The sequence below is a fragment of the Otolemur garnettii genome, unplaced genomic scaffold (genome assembly GCF_000181295.1).
Source record: "Otolemur garnettii isolate 467f Iridium unplaced genomic scaffold, OtoGar3 scaffold00018, whole genome shotgun sequence".
Taxonomy (NCBI): domain Eukaryota; kingdom Metazoa; phylum Chordata; class Mammalia; order Primates; family Galagidae; genus Otolemur; species Otolemur garnettii.
The window spans coordinates 23,853,851-23,870,772 of NW_003852413.1; the positions used below are offsets into that span (position 1 = coordinate 23,853,851).

The following is a 16,922-nucleotide window of genomic DNA, read 5'->3' on the forward strand; positions in this document are numbered from 1 at the left end:
CCTGCATATCAGATATTTACCTTACAATTCATAACAGTAGCAAAATTACAGTTATGAAGTAGTATAATTTTATGGTTGAGGGTCACCACAACATGAGGAACTGTATTAAAGGGTCACAGCATTAGGAAGGTTGAGAACCACTGTTATAATGTCTCATATTTAAAGTTGTCTATATATGTAAGGAAGTACACTGGACAAAGAAATATAACATTGTACCTATCCACAAATGGAAGAGAGTACCTTATATAAAGGGGAAAATAACATGTTATTCTGTTTAATTGTCAAAATGGATTTCTTTTTCCAGTCTCAAATACCAGCTGAATTGTTTAATGCTTGTCAATAAATCTAATAAACTGAAGCAGAAGTTCAAAAATTAACAGCCACAATAGTTTATTTACAGTTGAACTCTTTATAAGATATTTACAAGACAACCAATTTTACACATCAGAAATGGTATCAAAAGTATGAATTACAACACAGACAACAATATGAAATGAGGATAAAACAAAGCTGAAGTGGACAGACAAGCAATTTCTCTTTAATTTATTAACACTAGCTTAAACTTTGTTAAAGAAAAACAAAGAACTATGTTTTAGGAGAATTGCAGGGCTTTCAGTTGAAGATTGAATTTCACAGTGTTGTATCCCATGTAGGGAAAAATAAGACTAATTTTCCCCCCACGCTTGAACACACTGTAATTTCACTTTTGGAACTTTGCTAGTCTACTCTCCAAGCTCCTTCTCAACAAACCTCAACACATCCAAATCAAAGGAGAACTGATCCAGAAGAGGGGAGAATTTAAAATAAGAGGTCCTCAGGGAGAGGGAGAAACAAGAAAATAGAATCCACTTAAGTCTGGCCAGATAGCACCTCATGGATTCCTCTCAGTCTAGCTCAAGTCAGAATCTGAGGAATCCCCTAGGTAGGGAACAAACAAAGTTAATTTGCTAACCCATATCCAAAATTAGGAATCCAACAAATGCTGAAATCAAGAAGAGACTGAAAGGATCAAGGAACAAAGTCAAGAGACATTGATTGGGGTCTTTTATCTTTTGGGGCTCATTATAAAAGACCGTAACATAGGTCAGAGTAGGAAAGAAAACAGCTTGCCACATTAAAATGATGAACAAAGAAAATCTGGCCCAGTTTTTCTAGAAATCTCCTTCTCAAGGTGTGAGATGAGAGCCCCTAGTGGAATAAGTCCTATTTCTCTCTACGTCCTTACTGCAATGACATTTATAGCAGGTTCCCTTATAGAGAGCCCACTCTCCTAAGCAGATGGAGTTATAAATGAAAACCCATAGCCACACACACACAAAAGGAGAAATATTAAGAGCAGCAAGATCATCCAAGAATACTACATGTGCTGCCGGAGTAATTCCTTTAAAAGTCAAATCCAGGGAGCACAGATCAACATCTCACAAAAAGCTTTAGCAGTGGGAGGCCCCTGAGGAACTTTTCTTCTCTTCCCACAATGGTATCCCATTCTGTCTCATGCTCCACTGATGGGCCGGCCACACATCCTACATACCTTGGCTTCTCCTCTAAAAGTGCTAATAATATGGGGACATCTTCTCTTCAAGGATAAAAGCCCCTACCTTCTAGGAGATTAGACCCCTACTTGTTTTCACACAATAGTCCTGAAGACTAAAGAAAGGCAATTCCTATATATTTAAGACCAGAGGTCTTGGCTCTATTTTCCTTTCAGATAGTTAACAGGGATCTTACACTGAGACCAAAGTGGACTGGGAGTGCTGTCCTGGTATTTTAACAAAACTGGGGGGAAAGAGGGAGGTAGGACCATGATGGTACACATACAAATCTATTTTTACAAAGTGAATGGAGAAGCTCACTAAGTACATCTATTTGTTTCAAGGTGTAGACATTTGCCAGCCAAAGGAAGCACATATTTCCACACTTTCCCCCCCTTTCCTAAATCTCTACCCTATCACCAAGAGCTCAGCTAAAAGGATAAAGATAAAGCCCAACTAAGGAACACTTGAGAAGTGATGTGACACAAGGACATCTATACAGGTTCTGGCACGCCATCTCAAATGCCAACTGCTTTTGTTTATAGCTGTAACTTATCCAAAAGTTAACTTAACCATTTCCATTCTCTTTTCTAAAGATACTATTTTTGAAGGGTGGAGGAAGAAATTTAGTTACCCATTAACTAAGAATATAACTGCAGTCAAACATCCCATTCCACATGGCTGTATCACGGAATAGTTTTAAGAGAATATCCTTTCATAAGTTTATCTACCAACTCTCCAGTCTCTACTCTGAATATGACGTATTCACTTCATCACTTCACTTGTTATTCCTCATCTGGTCCTAAAGCTCATGGTGAGGTTTTTTTAATTTTTTTTTTATTTTAGGGTAAAAACCACATTACCAAACTATAAGGAGGGTATACCAGGGTTAAGAGGAGTGCCATGCAGGCACAGATCTAAAGGCAGGGGTTGCTTCATCACCATGTATCTAATGAAGAAAGCCCTTTTACCCCTTTAACATAGGCAAATGTATATTAGCAGACCCCTGAAACTTTCAAATCTGCCATCCTATAGATTTAGGTTGAGAGCTCATTTCCCTAAAAAGGAAAAAGAAATCCCAATCACCCTCCATAATTCACAATTAGCCCAAATCAAACAGTTTTTGTGAAACCAGAGTGATGAAAACAAAACCCAAATCAAGGAAGTATGGAAGGGCATTATCAGTGAGTGATAACATACATGAGGACATAGGTCACATATACAGGTCTCTGCCACTCTCTGGGAATGGCATGCTACAACTATCTGAAGACAGAGGGTTCTTGCCAGCACAGCTATTTCCTACACGTCCGGTGAGGTGTTTGCTTTTTCTGGATCTCCAACCTGCATCGGCTACGCTCATCCAACCAGGGCAGCTCAAAATTCCTGGCAAAAAAAGCATGAGGAAATCAACTTGCAAAACTAAAAGGGATTCAGTGTGAACATGACAGCAACCCCCCAATAGTCACCATGTCCCTCACTACTCCCAGCCCTGATTCCTGAATCCCAAGTTAGGAGTATCTTTCCTGCCTCAAAGCCAGAGCAACAGTGCACCATTAAAGTAATGGAATAATCTATTTCTATTTTAAAAAGTAATCCTAATTCCTGGGTTGGAAGTCTTATCATTGCAAAAGCTAGCTGCCCAGGAAGCCTCGTCTCCTCCCTTCTTTCTTTTTTTTGAGACAGAGTCTCACTGTGTCACCCTCAGTAGAGTACTGTGCTATCATAGCTCACAGCAATCTCAAACTCTTAGGCTTAAGTGATTCTCTTACCTCAGCCTCCCATGTAGCTATATTTTTTATTGTAGTTGTCACTGTTGTTTAGTAGGCCTAGGCCGGGTTTGAACCCACCAGCCCCTGTGCATGTGGCCGGCGCTCTAACTGCTGAGCTATAGGTGCCAAGCCTCCCCACCCCCTTTTTTTTTTCCTGCAGTTTTTGGCCAGGGCCAGGTTTGAACCCGCCACCTCCAGCATATGGGGCCAGCACCCTACTCCTTGAGCCACAGGCACGCCCCCCACGCTTTTTTTTTTTAAAGAGACATGGTCTTGCTCTGTCACCAAGGCTGGAGTGCTATAGTATAATCTTTTTGCACTAAACCTGGAACTCCTGGGCTCTAGCAATCCTCCCACCTTAGCCCCTCATTGGGATCATTGGGGATCCCAGGTGTGTGTCACTGTATCTGGCCCAGGTAGCCCCATGGCCATCCCTAAGCCACCTGGTTCCATGTTATGTCTAGACTTTCTTAATCTGTGAAAGAGGTGAAGTCTGCCTAGAGAAGAGAAAAAAACTTTTATACTTACTGTGGAGTTAATTTTGGTAATGGTCGTCCAAATGCTACAACAGGCAAGAAGGGGGTAATCATCAAACTTTCAACTATGGAAGAAAGTCAAATGGGACCTTATTAGTGACGTAGATGGGAAATGTTTAACTATACCTGATCTAAAATACAGTTCATTGATTCAGAGTAAGTTATACCCTGGAGCCGTGAACCCTTTTTTTTTTCGAGACAGAGTCTCACTTTGTCACTCTCAGTAGAGTGCCGTAGCATCACAGCTCACAGCAACCTCTAGCTCTCAGGCTTAGGTGATTCTCTTGCTTCAGCCTCCCAAGTAGCTGGGACTACAGGCGCCCGCCACAAGGCCCAGTTATTTTTTTGTTGCAGTTTGGCCAGGGCCGGGTTTGAACCCACCACCCTCGGTATATGGGGCCGGCACCCTACTCACTGAGCCACAGGTGCCACCCAAGCTGTGAACCCTTTTTATTCATTGAAAAACCTACTCTTTTAGATAAACAAAACTCACCATCATCTGGCTCAGGGAAAAATGAGGTAACCTCAGGCTCAGATTCCTGAATTCCTTTCTTTTTATACATTCTGAGCTGCAGTCGCTGTAAAATTCTTTGTTCCCTGATCCTCTGAATATCCCATCTGGGAAAAACAAACGAGACAAACAAACCCAACATTACTACTTACCCAAAATCTGCTCTATAAAAGCAACTCATACAACCCAGATGCTAAGAAGATCCTTGCTGACTCTCTCTAGATTGGGTAAAAAGAAATGACTGCCTGGTTAGGGAAAAGCTGTTCAGGTCTACCAGTTCAGATCATGTGTTGGTATTCCACAGAAAGTGGAAATGAGGAAGGTCATACCCAAAGAAAAAGAGGCCAAACCTATTTACCCACAACAGCCACCTTCTCAAACTAAGATACTCAACCAATTGGAAAGCTAGTAAAAGTGCTAAGAACTCCAGGATTTCCGCAGGGGTGTCCAACATGCAACTCGTGTGTAGTGTGTGAATTATTTAGGGCCTGTTTTACTTATCTACAGTGTGAGATGTTGTGAAAATTATGCACAGACTTTTTTTTGCTCATGAGCTTTTGTTAGTGTTTATGTATTTAACGTGTGGCCCAAAACAACTCTTCTTCCAATGTGCAGCAGAAAAATAAAAGGTTGGACATCTCTGCTCTACAGCATGGAAGAGGGAGGTCAGGGTCCTAGGGTTCAGTTGTTACTAGGATGGACATCTCTGACCTCACCTTTTCCTTCTCTTCTCATCCAGCTCCAGTTTTGCATGCCGCTTCGAAAACACACTGTCATCCAGGTTCTGTGTAAAGAATAGCAGCTGATAAGCTATCTATCACCAGGTTACACACATATACAAACTAATTTCCAGTTTCCAAGAATATCAACTCTTTCACTTTCAAGTTCTACCTGAGTTTGTGGGTTCCAGGGATACATGTGAACCTCTTAGTAACAAAATCAACAAAGCACATACGTCTTTCCCCGCCCTCACCCTTTTAGAATCTCTCAATTTCAAAATCATTTCTTCCATAATTTTCCCAGGTACACATCATGTCAAACTGACCTCATGAGATTGCCATAAACCCTTCTGACCTTCACACTTTGTGGTAGAGTCTGAATTGAAAGTAAATATCAATTTTTTAAGAGTCAAATGAGCTTGGAATATGTAATTTTGCTGCTGAGTGGTATATGCAACTTTTCTGCTTAGCATGAAATCTACCTTTGTTTGAACACTACATAGCTATTTTTTATTAATTTTTTTATTTTTATTTTTTTGAGACAGTCTCAATTTGTCACCCTGGGTCGAGTACCCTGGCATCATCATATCTCACAGCAATCTCAACTCTTGGGCTTAAGCAATCTTCTTGCCTCAGCCTCCCAAGTAGCTAGGACTACAGGTGCCTGCCACAATACCTGGCTAGTTTTCTATTTTAGTAGAAATGGGTTCTTGCTCTTCCTCAGGCTGGTCTGGAACTCCTGAACTCAAGCAATCCACTTGTCTCAGCCTCCCAGAGTGCTAGGATTACAGGCATGAGCCACCAGGCCTGGTCAGTTTTTTGGTTTTGGTTTTTTTTTTTTTTTTTAGACAGTCTCACTATGTCGCCCTCAGTAGAGTGCTGTAGTTTCACAGCTCACAGCAACCTCAAACTCTTGGGCTTAAGCAATTCTTTTGCCTCAGCCCCCCAATAGCTGGGACTACAGGTGCCCGCCATAACGCCCAGCTATATTTTTTTGGTTGGAATTGTCATTGTTGTTTACTGAGCTATGGGCATTGAGTCTTTTTTTTTTTTTTTTTGAGATTAAGAGTTTTATTTTGTCACCCTCAGTAGAGTGCCATGGGGTCATAGCTCACAGTAATCTCAAACTCTTGGGTTCAAGTGATTCTCTTGCCTCAGCCTCCCTAGTAGGTAAGACTATAGGCCCCCGCCACAGCACCCAGCAATTTTTAGAGACAATGTCTTGCTCTGGCTCAGGCTGCTCTCAAACCTGTGAGCTCAGGAAATCCACTGGCTTTGGTCTCCCAGAGTGCTAGGATTACAGATGTGAGCCACCTCACCCAGCCTTCCAGTTATTTATTTATTTTAGAGACAGAGTCTCACTTTATAACCCTTAGTAGAGTGCTGTAGCGTCACAGCTCACAGCAACCTCCAAGTCTTGGGCTTAGGCGATTCTCTTGCCTCAGCCTCCCGAGTAGCTGGGACTATAGGCACCTGCCACAATGCCCAGCTAAATATTTATTTTTTAATATGTCACTTGGCCACTCTGAAACTCAGTTTTCTTTCTTTTTTTTTTTTTTTAATGCCTCTTTCAATTCTGCTGCCCAAGCTGGAATGCATGATCATAAGCTCACTGTAACCTTTAACTCCTGAGTTCAACCAATCCCCTAGCCAGAGCCTCCCTAGTAGCTGTGAGCCACCACACCTAGCTCAGACCTCAGTTTTCTTATATAGAAAATGAAGAAACTTGACGAGATAATCTCTCAAGTTCCCTTCTGGCCTTAAAGTTCTATTTGACTCATCCATAGTACTATGACATATGTAAGTTATACCCCCATGTTCTTTTATTCTGTGTCTTAATCCCTTCCATTGACAGTTCCTGGGTACCTACCTCCAAAAGATCTGAAGGATTTGGGTCCCTTAGAGGCTCTACTGAGTGGTCCCTCCAAGAAGGAACTGGAAAAAAAGAAAGAAAAAGAAAGGGAGGAGGGGTGGAACCACTCTTAAATCCAAAGTCACACAACTATTCACTAGGACAAGAGGTCTCTTCCCAGATAAGACAAAGTTACCAAGTGATAGGAATCCATTCTATGGCCTTGCCTGAAGCCATATTCAGTGTCCTCGCTATGGTACAAAAAAACCTAAATGCCATTGCAGTATGCCAAACTCAGGATCACAAAAAACCCTAAGCCAATACCCGACAATTCATATAATGGATGCTATTGCAGTTCCTGAAAAACAACTGAAATTCGTTGTCATTTTGAAGTCTATGGTAGTGTAATCAATCATACACCAAGAAATCTCACTCTCCCACATTCAGTGGATGGGGAGTGCAGCTTCCAACCATCCACCAACCCACCACCCCCCACCCCAGGCCCAGCCAGCACAATTCCTATTCTACTCACCAGCCAAGACTGAAGTTTCTCCTGCAACACTTGATGGCATCAGACACCCTAAATAATGCAGGAAAGAAGAATCATCTCAGTGTAAAAAGAAAAAAAGCCCATACCCAAAATGGAGGAAAGGATCATCACTGAAGTTCTCACTAGGAAGCCATTTTGTTTTTTGAGTCCTTTTGAGAATTTCTCTCTGGGGGAGGGGAATAGGGAACAACAGACAAAAGAAAAGAAAATAAGCCCACCACTTTTTTTTTTTACACTGAGACGACTTCTTTTCTTCATTATTTAGGGTGGTTTCCCTGCAACAGTTGATGGCCAAGGGTATCAAACCTTAAACTCAGAACATGGCAGGTGAGTAAAAGTTTACCCTATTTTTCAAATAAAAGATCAATGTTCTCAAAACTTACATACGTAGTCTTCTTAAACAGCTCCCTCCTCCCTCCAACCAAACAAACTACCTTGCTGGTCCAGCCTGAACAACATGCACAAAGACTTTGGCTTCCTGAGAACAAGCCTCTTGAAATAGGGGCATCAAGAATAAAGATTCACATGTTTATGCACAACTCAGGCTCCTCAAGGGGCTGGGATCTCCCCAGTCAGACTCCTTTGTACTCCTATGCCCATAATCTCAGAGGGGTTTGGAATTTTCTGTACTAGGAAATATAGGGTTTTCAAAAACAGCCCATCACACAGAACATCTCTGGACCAAGCCATTTCTCAATCCCAGATGGGAAGTTGCTTCACAGTTTCTCTTAAGTTGTTACACAGCATTGCCATAGCAGCAGAAAAGGTTAACCATTAAGGATGAACCTGTTCAACTGACTGAACCAACAAAAAATCTAAACCTAGATCAGGATCCTGGTCTATCACATGTACTCAAGTGTGAGACCTAATAAATGTTAGATAATTAAGAAAAGTAATCTATCTTTCCCACTTAATTTTGTCACCAGAACAGCCAAACAAAGCCTGAAGAATGCTCTTGTCTCATTGAAATAGATTTCCATCCCCAACCTGCTAGGGCAAGACACAGTGGTAGAAACTCAGGACTGCGGCTCTATCCAAGAAGGTATCCCCCACCATTACCCGAAGTACCTATAGTGACTGTCATAGACTAATAAATATTACATGATTGAAGGCACATTCCAGTTACTGGTTGATGTAGAAGATAGGGGGAGCATCTCTGTGTGGAAGCCATAAAGAAAAAAAAGGGAATGAAGACCAAGGTCCCATACCCCGCACCCTTCCCAAGCATCTCAGATATCCCAAGATAGTCCTTATTGTTTGAAAAATAGTTTGTAGACCATTTTATTTAAATATATGAACAACCAATGGGCTACTGCAGTCCAAGTAAACTCTTCACATTTTAGAACCTTTGTGAAGTTATAGTAAGATAAGTAAGACTTGTTGGTCTTTGGCAGATTCCTCCTGCCCCCCAGACCGGGACACAGAGATACAGATAAATGTTTATATAGTTAAAGAGAGGAGGCCCAGGTGAAATTCCCCACCCAATCTGGCTCCCCAACCCAAAAATTACCATTGGCCCCTGAGAACACCCAAAGACCACCCTCCCAGGTTTCACACAATATCAATTGCAGGAACAGTCGTGCATGGCAAAGTATAAGTTCTATGCATTTCACAGCACAGAAAACCCTTCTTTCAGAGGGCATGCAAGTTGCCGTAGATTACACCCCCAAGTCTGGTGCTCTTGTGATGAGCAACTTACTGGCAAACACATCTCCCAGTGTTGTAAGCAGGCAAATACATTGAGCACATTTTGCTGTAATTCCATCTATTTGCAATGCCTGCACAGTGTCTGTCTCTGGCTGTTAACTTACTCATTCTTGACAGAACTCTGCTTTATTGATTGCACTTTTTAAAAAATGCCAAAGGCATTTTCACACTTGTTAGCTTGACCGCCACCACTAGGGTATAAGAGCAAGTGTTCTCTATGCCTTACTTGCTACAGTCTCCTCCTTCTTTGGAGAGGATTCCCGTAATGGTAATGGTGATGGGGGAGGCTGGTGCCAACGACACAAATACATTTCTGTGGTGGAAAGGTACGGCAAATCTTCTATCTCACTTGAGAAGGCTTTCTCCTTCGGATGGGTGCTGGGTCCCTTTTGGGGAGTGGAGAGTCTTGGTGGGGTGTCCACTGAAGACCGGGGCTTTTCTGGGGTTTCTTGGCTCCTCAATTCACGTTTACAAACAGTTTCAGATAAGGAACCACAGGGGTCCTCTTTAATAGGAGAGTGCTTAGGAGTTTTTGTTTTGACTTTTGAAAATTCAGGAGCCAGCTTTTTAACAGGAGTCTTTCTTTCTGTACTTCCAAATGGGGATTTCCTATTAGATAGGGAAAAAAAAATTATACAAATTTACTATTGAATAAAACCTATCTGTACACATTTTGAGGCAAGAAAACTAGCTTGTTCTCTTGCCCCAAAATAACCAGTATTCAGGTACCTAAATATGTTTTCTGCTCATTTGGCAATCAGAAGCAGAAACAGTCCCTGCTTAACAATACGTTATATAACAGGTCCTTACTAAATGTTTGTGGAGCAAGTGAGTTTCCATGCTTAAGAATGTCTAATAGTATTCTATTGCCTACCAGATTTAAAAAGGTTCCTATTCAAGGTGCTTTAGCCAAAATTAGGTGCCACTACTCTTTGCCAACTATTTCATTCCTATCAACCAGAGACCAGTCTCTACTGTTCCCCTCAATCCTCTACCATATTAATTACAATCTCTATTTCTTTTTCCTTAACGTCTGCTGGCTCTCTTTCTCCTACCTCTTCCCCACCCTGTTTTTCCCCTGTATCATTTCCTTCCCTCTTTCTAACCTACATTTTACATTTCCTCAGAACACCATCTCCTTTCTTCTTTACCAACCTAAATTTTATATTTCTTTTTCAAGATTCATCTCCTCCTTAATATTTCACAGTTCTAACTCAGAACAATCTTTAACATCCCTGATTCTTACAAAGCTTAATTTATATGAGTATTATATATCTATATATTTTATTGCATTTGAATTTTTAAAATGTATGTCCATCCTTACAGTTTGATGAATTTAAGTTCAAAGACAATTCTGTTTTACTTTTTTATGTCTACTAGTACCCAACACAATTAACTATAACACTTCCTAATCTGAAGTGAACTGCTATAGTTTTATGAAACTCGGTTGTCTTATTTGATGCCCATTCTATTCTCTTTATGATGTACTCGGCATTCTGTAATTATTACTGTGACCAAAATGTTCTAACAGACTTTAAAACCACTCACAAATCCCAATCCCCTCTCTGTCCTTTGGAAAAAGTGTCCTCATTATGTCCAAACAGTGTAACAAAATTATTAGCACACCTTTTGTGTCCCTTTCCACTCCGCCCACATGAGAAAGGCTTGGGAGGCAAAGTCTGGGATGTCTCGGAAAGCTCCGGCTGGCACTCCAGTTTAATTTTCTCAGATAGCTCTGTTTCCTCTCTCTCTTCAGTTTCATAGCCCTGAAACAGCTTGTGTCTTTCTTTTTCGTTATCCTTCTTTACCAGCTGCATCCGCCTTTCCATACGTTCAATCCGAGCAAGGAGCTAAAAGAGAGAGTGGTAAAATACAGACTTATACCAAAAAAATTAAACACAGATACTTAGCCCCATTCAGGAATGAGAATGGTCTTCTGCCTCTTTCTATGAACCATATCAATTCAGTTTATTTTTAATAGACAGATATTTTCTGAATAGTTTTCTTTAAATACAGTAAAAGATACACAGTTGAACTGTAAGGGCTAACCTAGATGAGAAGAAGCATATAGAGGAATTTGTAGTTCATTCTTCCAAAAGAAGACCCTCTAAACTGGGAGGGGCCACGGCATGGCTTTTAATGGCAGAGTCTCTGCTACTGCTAACCATGTGGCTCCAAGTCAGTTTGGGAGTTTTCAGAATTAACCATATATATATATATATATATATATATTCTTTTAAGAGGCCTTTACTCCAAAACTCTATATGCAACATCAAAGTCCAACAACACATTGAGAAGGAATTAAAGAGCTCATACAGTACCACTAGGGATGGCAATGTTATTTGAAAGTGGTAAGGAGGGGTGGAAGGGGGACTTCTAAGACAATGAACACTCCATTTAGAAAAATCATAATACAAATCAGTACCTATAAATCCCAATAATCATGACATATACATATTGCTTGCATTTGAGATAACATAAAAAATTATACCTATTTATGTAAAATTTATTAAAATCAAAGTCCTTTAATTCTAGTTAAAAGGGCGAACTACATAAAAAGAAATTGAAGTCCATTATCATTGAAAACTTCATTAGTCTGACTTAAGAAAAAGTGGTAACTCTGTTTCTTATACTCTATTACAAGAATTTTATCTAGATTAAACAGATATTAATGCTGCCATCATTACATTCATTGCATAGATTTCAGGCAAGGCCAAACAACAACTGGAATAAGAGAAACAAACAAGCTTAAGCAATGTTAAGACTGCAATACACAACAGAAGCAGTGAATACAAGTTCAGACTGACACTCTATCCTTAACTCACCCCACTTTCTCTGCCTAGGAAAGCCTGCAAAAAGGCCATTACCTCAGGAACTAATCAGAAACCTTCACAATCAGCAGAGAGCCCCCCCCCTTACTCTTATTTCATCTCCTCATATCTGTTTTGATTCACAGCATAAGGATTACTTAACTACGATTTGTGGGTGACATTTCCTTCATGGAAATGGTCCTCCTCTTCCCACCTACCCCCTCCGATGTAAGGGCATGCATGATGTGTTGTAATTACAGTACCATCACACCCCTATACTGCAGTACAGTAGCTGAGCAATGCCACCTCCATGTTGAGTAACTTCCACAAAATCAACAGCAGATATTTTAATAAGACCTGCCCCAGTTCCCATTCCACCTTGCAGAATTCATTCTCCAATAAAACAGCTGCCTGATGAGATTCATTTGGAAAGCAAACAAAATGAATAGCCCTCTGCTCCCTTGCTCAGCCCTTGGCGCACAGAGAGAGAGAGAGAGAGACAGAGAGACACTGACTGCTGCAGCCTGAACACAACAATTGTAGAAACCATGTTTATTTTTAGGCAGCTGTAAGGTATGCTAGCACAGTAATGCTCCACCACTCAGCTTTCCTGGTATTTGAAGGAATATGTTTTAACATGGAGGTGCCCTTAACTGCTGCTGCAGTAATAACAAGCCTAGGTAGTCATGCTCCTAAGAAGCACAAAGAAATAACGATTTTCATACTACCTTAAGATTCTAAAATAGAGATTTGGGGGGAAGGAGTCTACTTAATATATTTAATATGCTTGCTTTACCCTGATGCCTCAAAAATCTTCCAGTTTCAAACACCATGCTTATACAAGGGACCTGGTCAGTGGGTCATGTTTTATAACTCAGATTCGTATTAAAAACTGTCTGAAATCAAAGGCAGCAATTCTCTTAGTATCATTTAAGAAAACTAAAACAGACTTTCACTTAAATCACCTCTACCCCTCTGCCCACTGGAAGGCCTACTCCTATCTGAAGATGCTGCAGCAGGTTCGAGCAACAGCTGCTCTGTCCCTCTGCTCCACAATGCATTTCTAACGCGATAGCTCTTTAATTTAACCCCTTCCATAAAGCCACCACATATGCACCCCACCCTTTCATTTTTAACCCTTCACAAATCGAGTCTTTTCCCACTCTCAACGTCCTTCCCACAAGTCTGGGACTGTCATTTTAAATTAACCCTTTGGCGCCTGCTACTCCCTTCCCGCTCCCACTGGGAACGTGCCCTTTAACCCTTCCCTCCAACCCAACGTGTGTATGAGCTCGGCTCGCCGAGACCCAGCACCTAAGACACTCCTTTGCTGGTGGCCAGCCTCCTTTCCTAACCCAGGGGTCCCTTCACCTCCCCCTGCACCCCCTCCCCCGAGCATGCGCACAAGACGCGCCTCGTCCCGAAGGCAGATTAACCCCTCACGTACCGTATCTCTCTCCGACTTCAGCTCCTCGATCTCCTTTTCCTTGGCCTGCAGCTGCTGCTGCTGCTGTTCGATGAGGTCCAATTGCAGCAGGAGGATCTGTTTGAGGCAGGCGGCCTGACTGGAAGCTCCCGAGCCGCCGCCACCCCCGAGAGGGCTCTTCCTCATACTCTTCCATCTGCCCTCACTGGCCGCCAGGGTCCCGGCGGTGGCGGTGGGCGCGAGGGGTGGCGGCCCGGGCAGAGGTAGTGGTGGGGGTCCCGCCGGGTCCGAGGCGGTGGCAGCTGGGGAAGCCGCCCCACCCTTGTCCCCAGCCCAGGGCGTAGGCTCTTTGGCCGTCGCCACGAGAGAGCCCGTCTGAATGGGCAGTACCGCCTGATACTTGGGCCGGGGGCTGCAGCCGGCTCCGGCTGCGGCTGGCTCCCCCCCAATGCCGGCTTGTTTGGTGGCCGGGGGCGGACAGGGCAAGGGCACCGAACCGCCCCAGCTCTCTTCCTGCTGCCCTGGGGCCGCCCCGGCCGGGAGTAACAAGCCCCGGCCCTTGCCGCCGCAGCCGGCCGGGGACGGCGCGGGGCTCCCGCCCTGAGAGGAGGCCAGCGGGGGCCCCGGCTCCTTGAGCTTACGGTGCCGGGGGAGGAAGTGGGCTTCGGCCGCCCCGGGCTCGTCCTCGGGCCCGCCCAGCGCCGCAGCCCGCTCGTAGTCCAGTCGCTGCTCAGGGTTGCCGCCGGCAGGGGCCGCGGCCGCCTTGAACACTGCGGATCTCATGGTCATAGTGGTCCAGAGCGGCGCCGGGCACCGAGACGGAGGAGGGGGTGGGGAAGGGGCGAGGTGCGGGGGGTCGAGGACGGAGGAGGGGGAGGGGAGTTTGGCGGGCTCGCCTCAGCAGCGCGGCAGCAGGCCTCCGCTAGCGCGGCTCCTCCGGGGCCCGGGCGCCATCCCGCCGGCGTGCGGAGAAGTGGAGGCCGCGGCTGAGGCCCGCCGCCGGCCCATGGGGGCCTCGCCGCCGCCTCTGCTGCCGCCGCCGCCGCCTTCGCCTCAGAGGCAGGAGCTCGCACCCAGCCGCCCCCGAGCTCATCCCCGGAGCTCGCTTCGGCCCCCCCTGGCCCAGCCGGGCCCGCCTCGTCTCCCCACCCCACACCCCCCCTTCCCCGCCCCGGCCCCCCGCCCCGGAGCTCGCCTCAGCCGCCCCGAGCCTCCATTTCCCCCCCTCCTCCTCCTCAGGAGGGGGTAGGTGGGATGAGTCCGCCCTAAGCCCTCCTACTCTGAGGGGGGGTCTGTGGCCTCCCGGGGGGGTCTCCGCGGCTCGGGGTTCCCCTCCCCCACAGTCACCCCCGGCGCCTCAGCGTTTCCCTTTAAAAAAACGGAGCCGCTCGTAGCCGCCACCGCCGTAGCCGCCGCCGACCGGAGCACGCATGCGCGGGGAGGGAAGCGGGCGGGAGCGAACCGGGAGCGGAGAGGAGGGAGGCGGGCGGCGCTATTGTGAAAGGGGCCGCCGCCGCCTCGAGGGGGCGGGGAGGGGGCAGCGCGGGAGGCCGGGGAAGAGGGGCGAGGACCCTGGAGCGCGCGGAGGATCGGGGTGAAGGTGGGCTGCCGGGGGCGGGCCAGGAGAACTACAAGGCGAGGGCGGCCACCGATAGCTGGGAATGCGGAGGCTCCTCGGGCGGAGGGGAAGGAGAATAGCGTCCAGAGGAAGGAAGGCGGCTGCGGGAGACCGACGCGCCCTCGGGCGAGCGCACCCACCGCCCAGCGTACGCGGTCTGCGCGGGGTGGCCCCTACCCTGGCTCCTTGGCGACGTGCCTGGCCCGCGCCGGAGGGGCCCCGCAGCCTCTGCCGCCCGCACGCCGCCTGGCCAGTCAGGACCCAGGCTCCTTTCAGCCCGTGGGGGTTTCACGGGGGCAGAATTCTAACCCCGCCACCCCCTGCCCTCCCCAGCAGTCCCACACTGGTACTGGAGAGAATGAAGTTCTTTGTCTCTAAGTGATCCAGACCAGAAACGGAGGGACCTCAGGCTCCCAGAGGGAGGAGAATCCATGATGTCTGCTGCCCGGGGAGTTGTTGCCACAGCCTCCTTGGGATGAAGTAGGGCCAACTACCAACAGTTCGTTCCCAACGGCCGTCTCCCCAGCCGTCTTACCACTCCTAACCATCATTTGGAGGCTCTTGAAGCGTCCAAGCAAAGGATATCCCTGCAGGGATTGATCCCTTCACCGGAAATAATTTAGGCTACTCTATGTTGAATTCCCTTTCCTACCTCTCCAAGTTCTTTTTGTATGTGTGTCTTAATTTCCAAGCGACCTTAGCCAACACGTCCTCACAGAATTTCTCATGGAAAAACTTTTAAATAGTCTTAATTTTCTTGTCTGAGATGTGCCTTTTAGAATCCTCATGGAGATGGAAAAGTCTAACATTCTCTGGCCTAATGTGAATACCTCTAATTAAAACTGTGACTCTGTTTTGTGAGCCCAAAGCATGAAGTACTGGATTTTAAACAAATGGGTATGAATATATAAGAATCCAAGAGATCTCCAGCCCTCTTCTACCAGATTGTATGGCCCTCAGATCTGCAAGGGAAATGTTAGGCTTAGGGATACCAAGGAATCGAGGGAGTGGACATGGGAGGGAATACAGAATATGGCCATCTCTTTTGGACTCAAGACTTTGTTTGCCATCTTTATACTGAAACTCCCAAACTGATCCCCTAACTCCAAAATCATACATCCTGTTGCCTTGTTTACGTATTCAAACTTACATATATCAAACTTATATCTGAAATCAAGCTTCTGAATTGCCCTCACCCAAATCTTGCATCTCCTACCTTCTCTTTTTCTATCACCCCACATCTGATCAGTCAACCAATTCTATTGTCCTTCAAAAGATATATCCATAATTCTACACCTTCTCAACACCAGCACAACTTCCACCTCGGACTAAACCACAGTTAGATTTTTTTCCTTTTTTCTTTTCTTTTCTTTTGTGTGTGTGTGTGTGTGTGGTTTTTGGCTGGGGCTAGGTTTGAACCTGCTACCTCCGGCATATGGGGCCGGTGCCCTACTCCTTTGAGCCACAGGCACTGCCCAACATTTTTTTTTTTCTAATTGCAATAATTCTTTACTTGGTCTCTTTCAACTTTTGTCTTGTCCAGCTTAAGTCTGCTCTCAGCAGCCATGGTGATCCTGGTAAGATATGCTTAAAACTCTCTCGAGGGGCTAGGCTCCCGTAGCACAGTGGTTATGGTGCCAGCCACATGCACCGAGGCTGGCGGGTTCAAGCTTAGCCTGGGCCAGCTAAACAATGACAACTGCAACAAAAAAATAGCCAGGTTGGCTCGGCGCCTATAGCTCAACCGGCTAAGGCACCAGCCACGTACACCTAAGGTGGCGGGTTCGAATCCCCTGCCCGGACCCGCCAAACAACAATGACGGCTGCAACCAAAAAATAGCTGGGTGTTGTGGCGGGCGCCTGTGGTCCCAGCTACTTGGGAGGTGGAGGCA

The 16,922-nt window shown here is 45.4% G+C and overlaps 1 protein-coding gene across 2 annotated transcripts; it reads right to left on the reverse strand.

The window, feature by feature from the left end:
- Positions 1 to 373: 373 nt before the first annotated feature.
- On the reverse strand, positions 374 to 14,834 carry MSL1 (male specific lethal 1 homolog). Of its 2 annotated transcripts, XM_003786401.2 has the most exons (9): positions 13,434 to 14,834; positions 10,803 to 11,026; positions 9,403 to 9,785; positions 7,452 to 7,499; positions 6,938 to 7,002; positions 5,065 to 5,132; positions 4,331 to 4,455; positions 3,830 to 3,902; positions 374 to 2,915 (listed from the first exon to the last, which is right to left on the reverse strand). In XM_003786401.2, the coding sequence occupies exons 1-9, from the start codon at positions 14,199 to 14,201 to the stop codon at positions 2,825 to 2,827; spliced, it is 1,845 nt and encodes a 614-aa protein (XP_003786449.1). In that variant the 5' UTR covers positions 14,202 to 14,834; the 3' UTR covers positions 374 to 2,824. The 2 variants fall into 2 exon arrangements, with proteins under 2 accessions (XP_003786449.1, XP_012658508.1); XM_012803054.1 differs by lacking the exon at positions 7,452 to 7,499.
- Between the last annotated feature and the right edge of the window lie 2,088 nt (positions 14,835 to 16,922).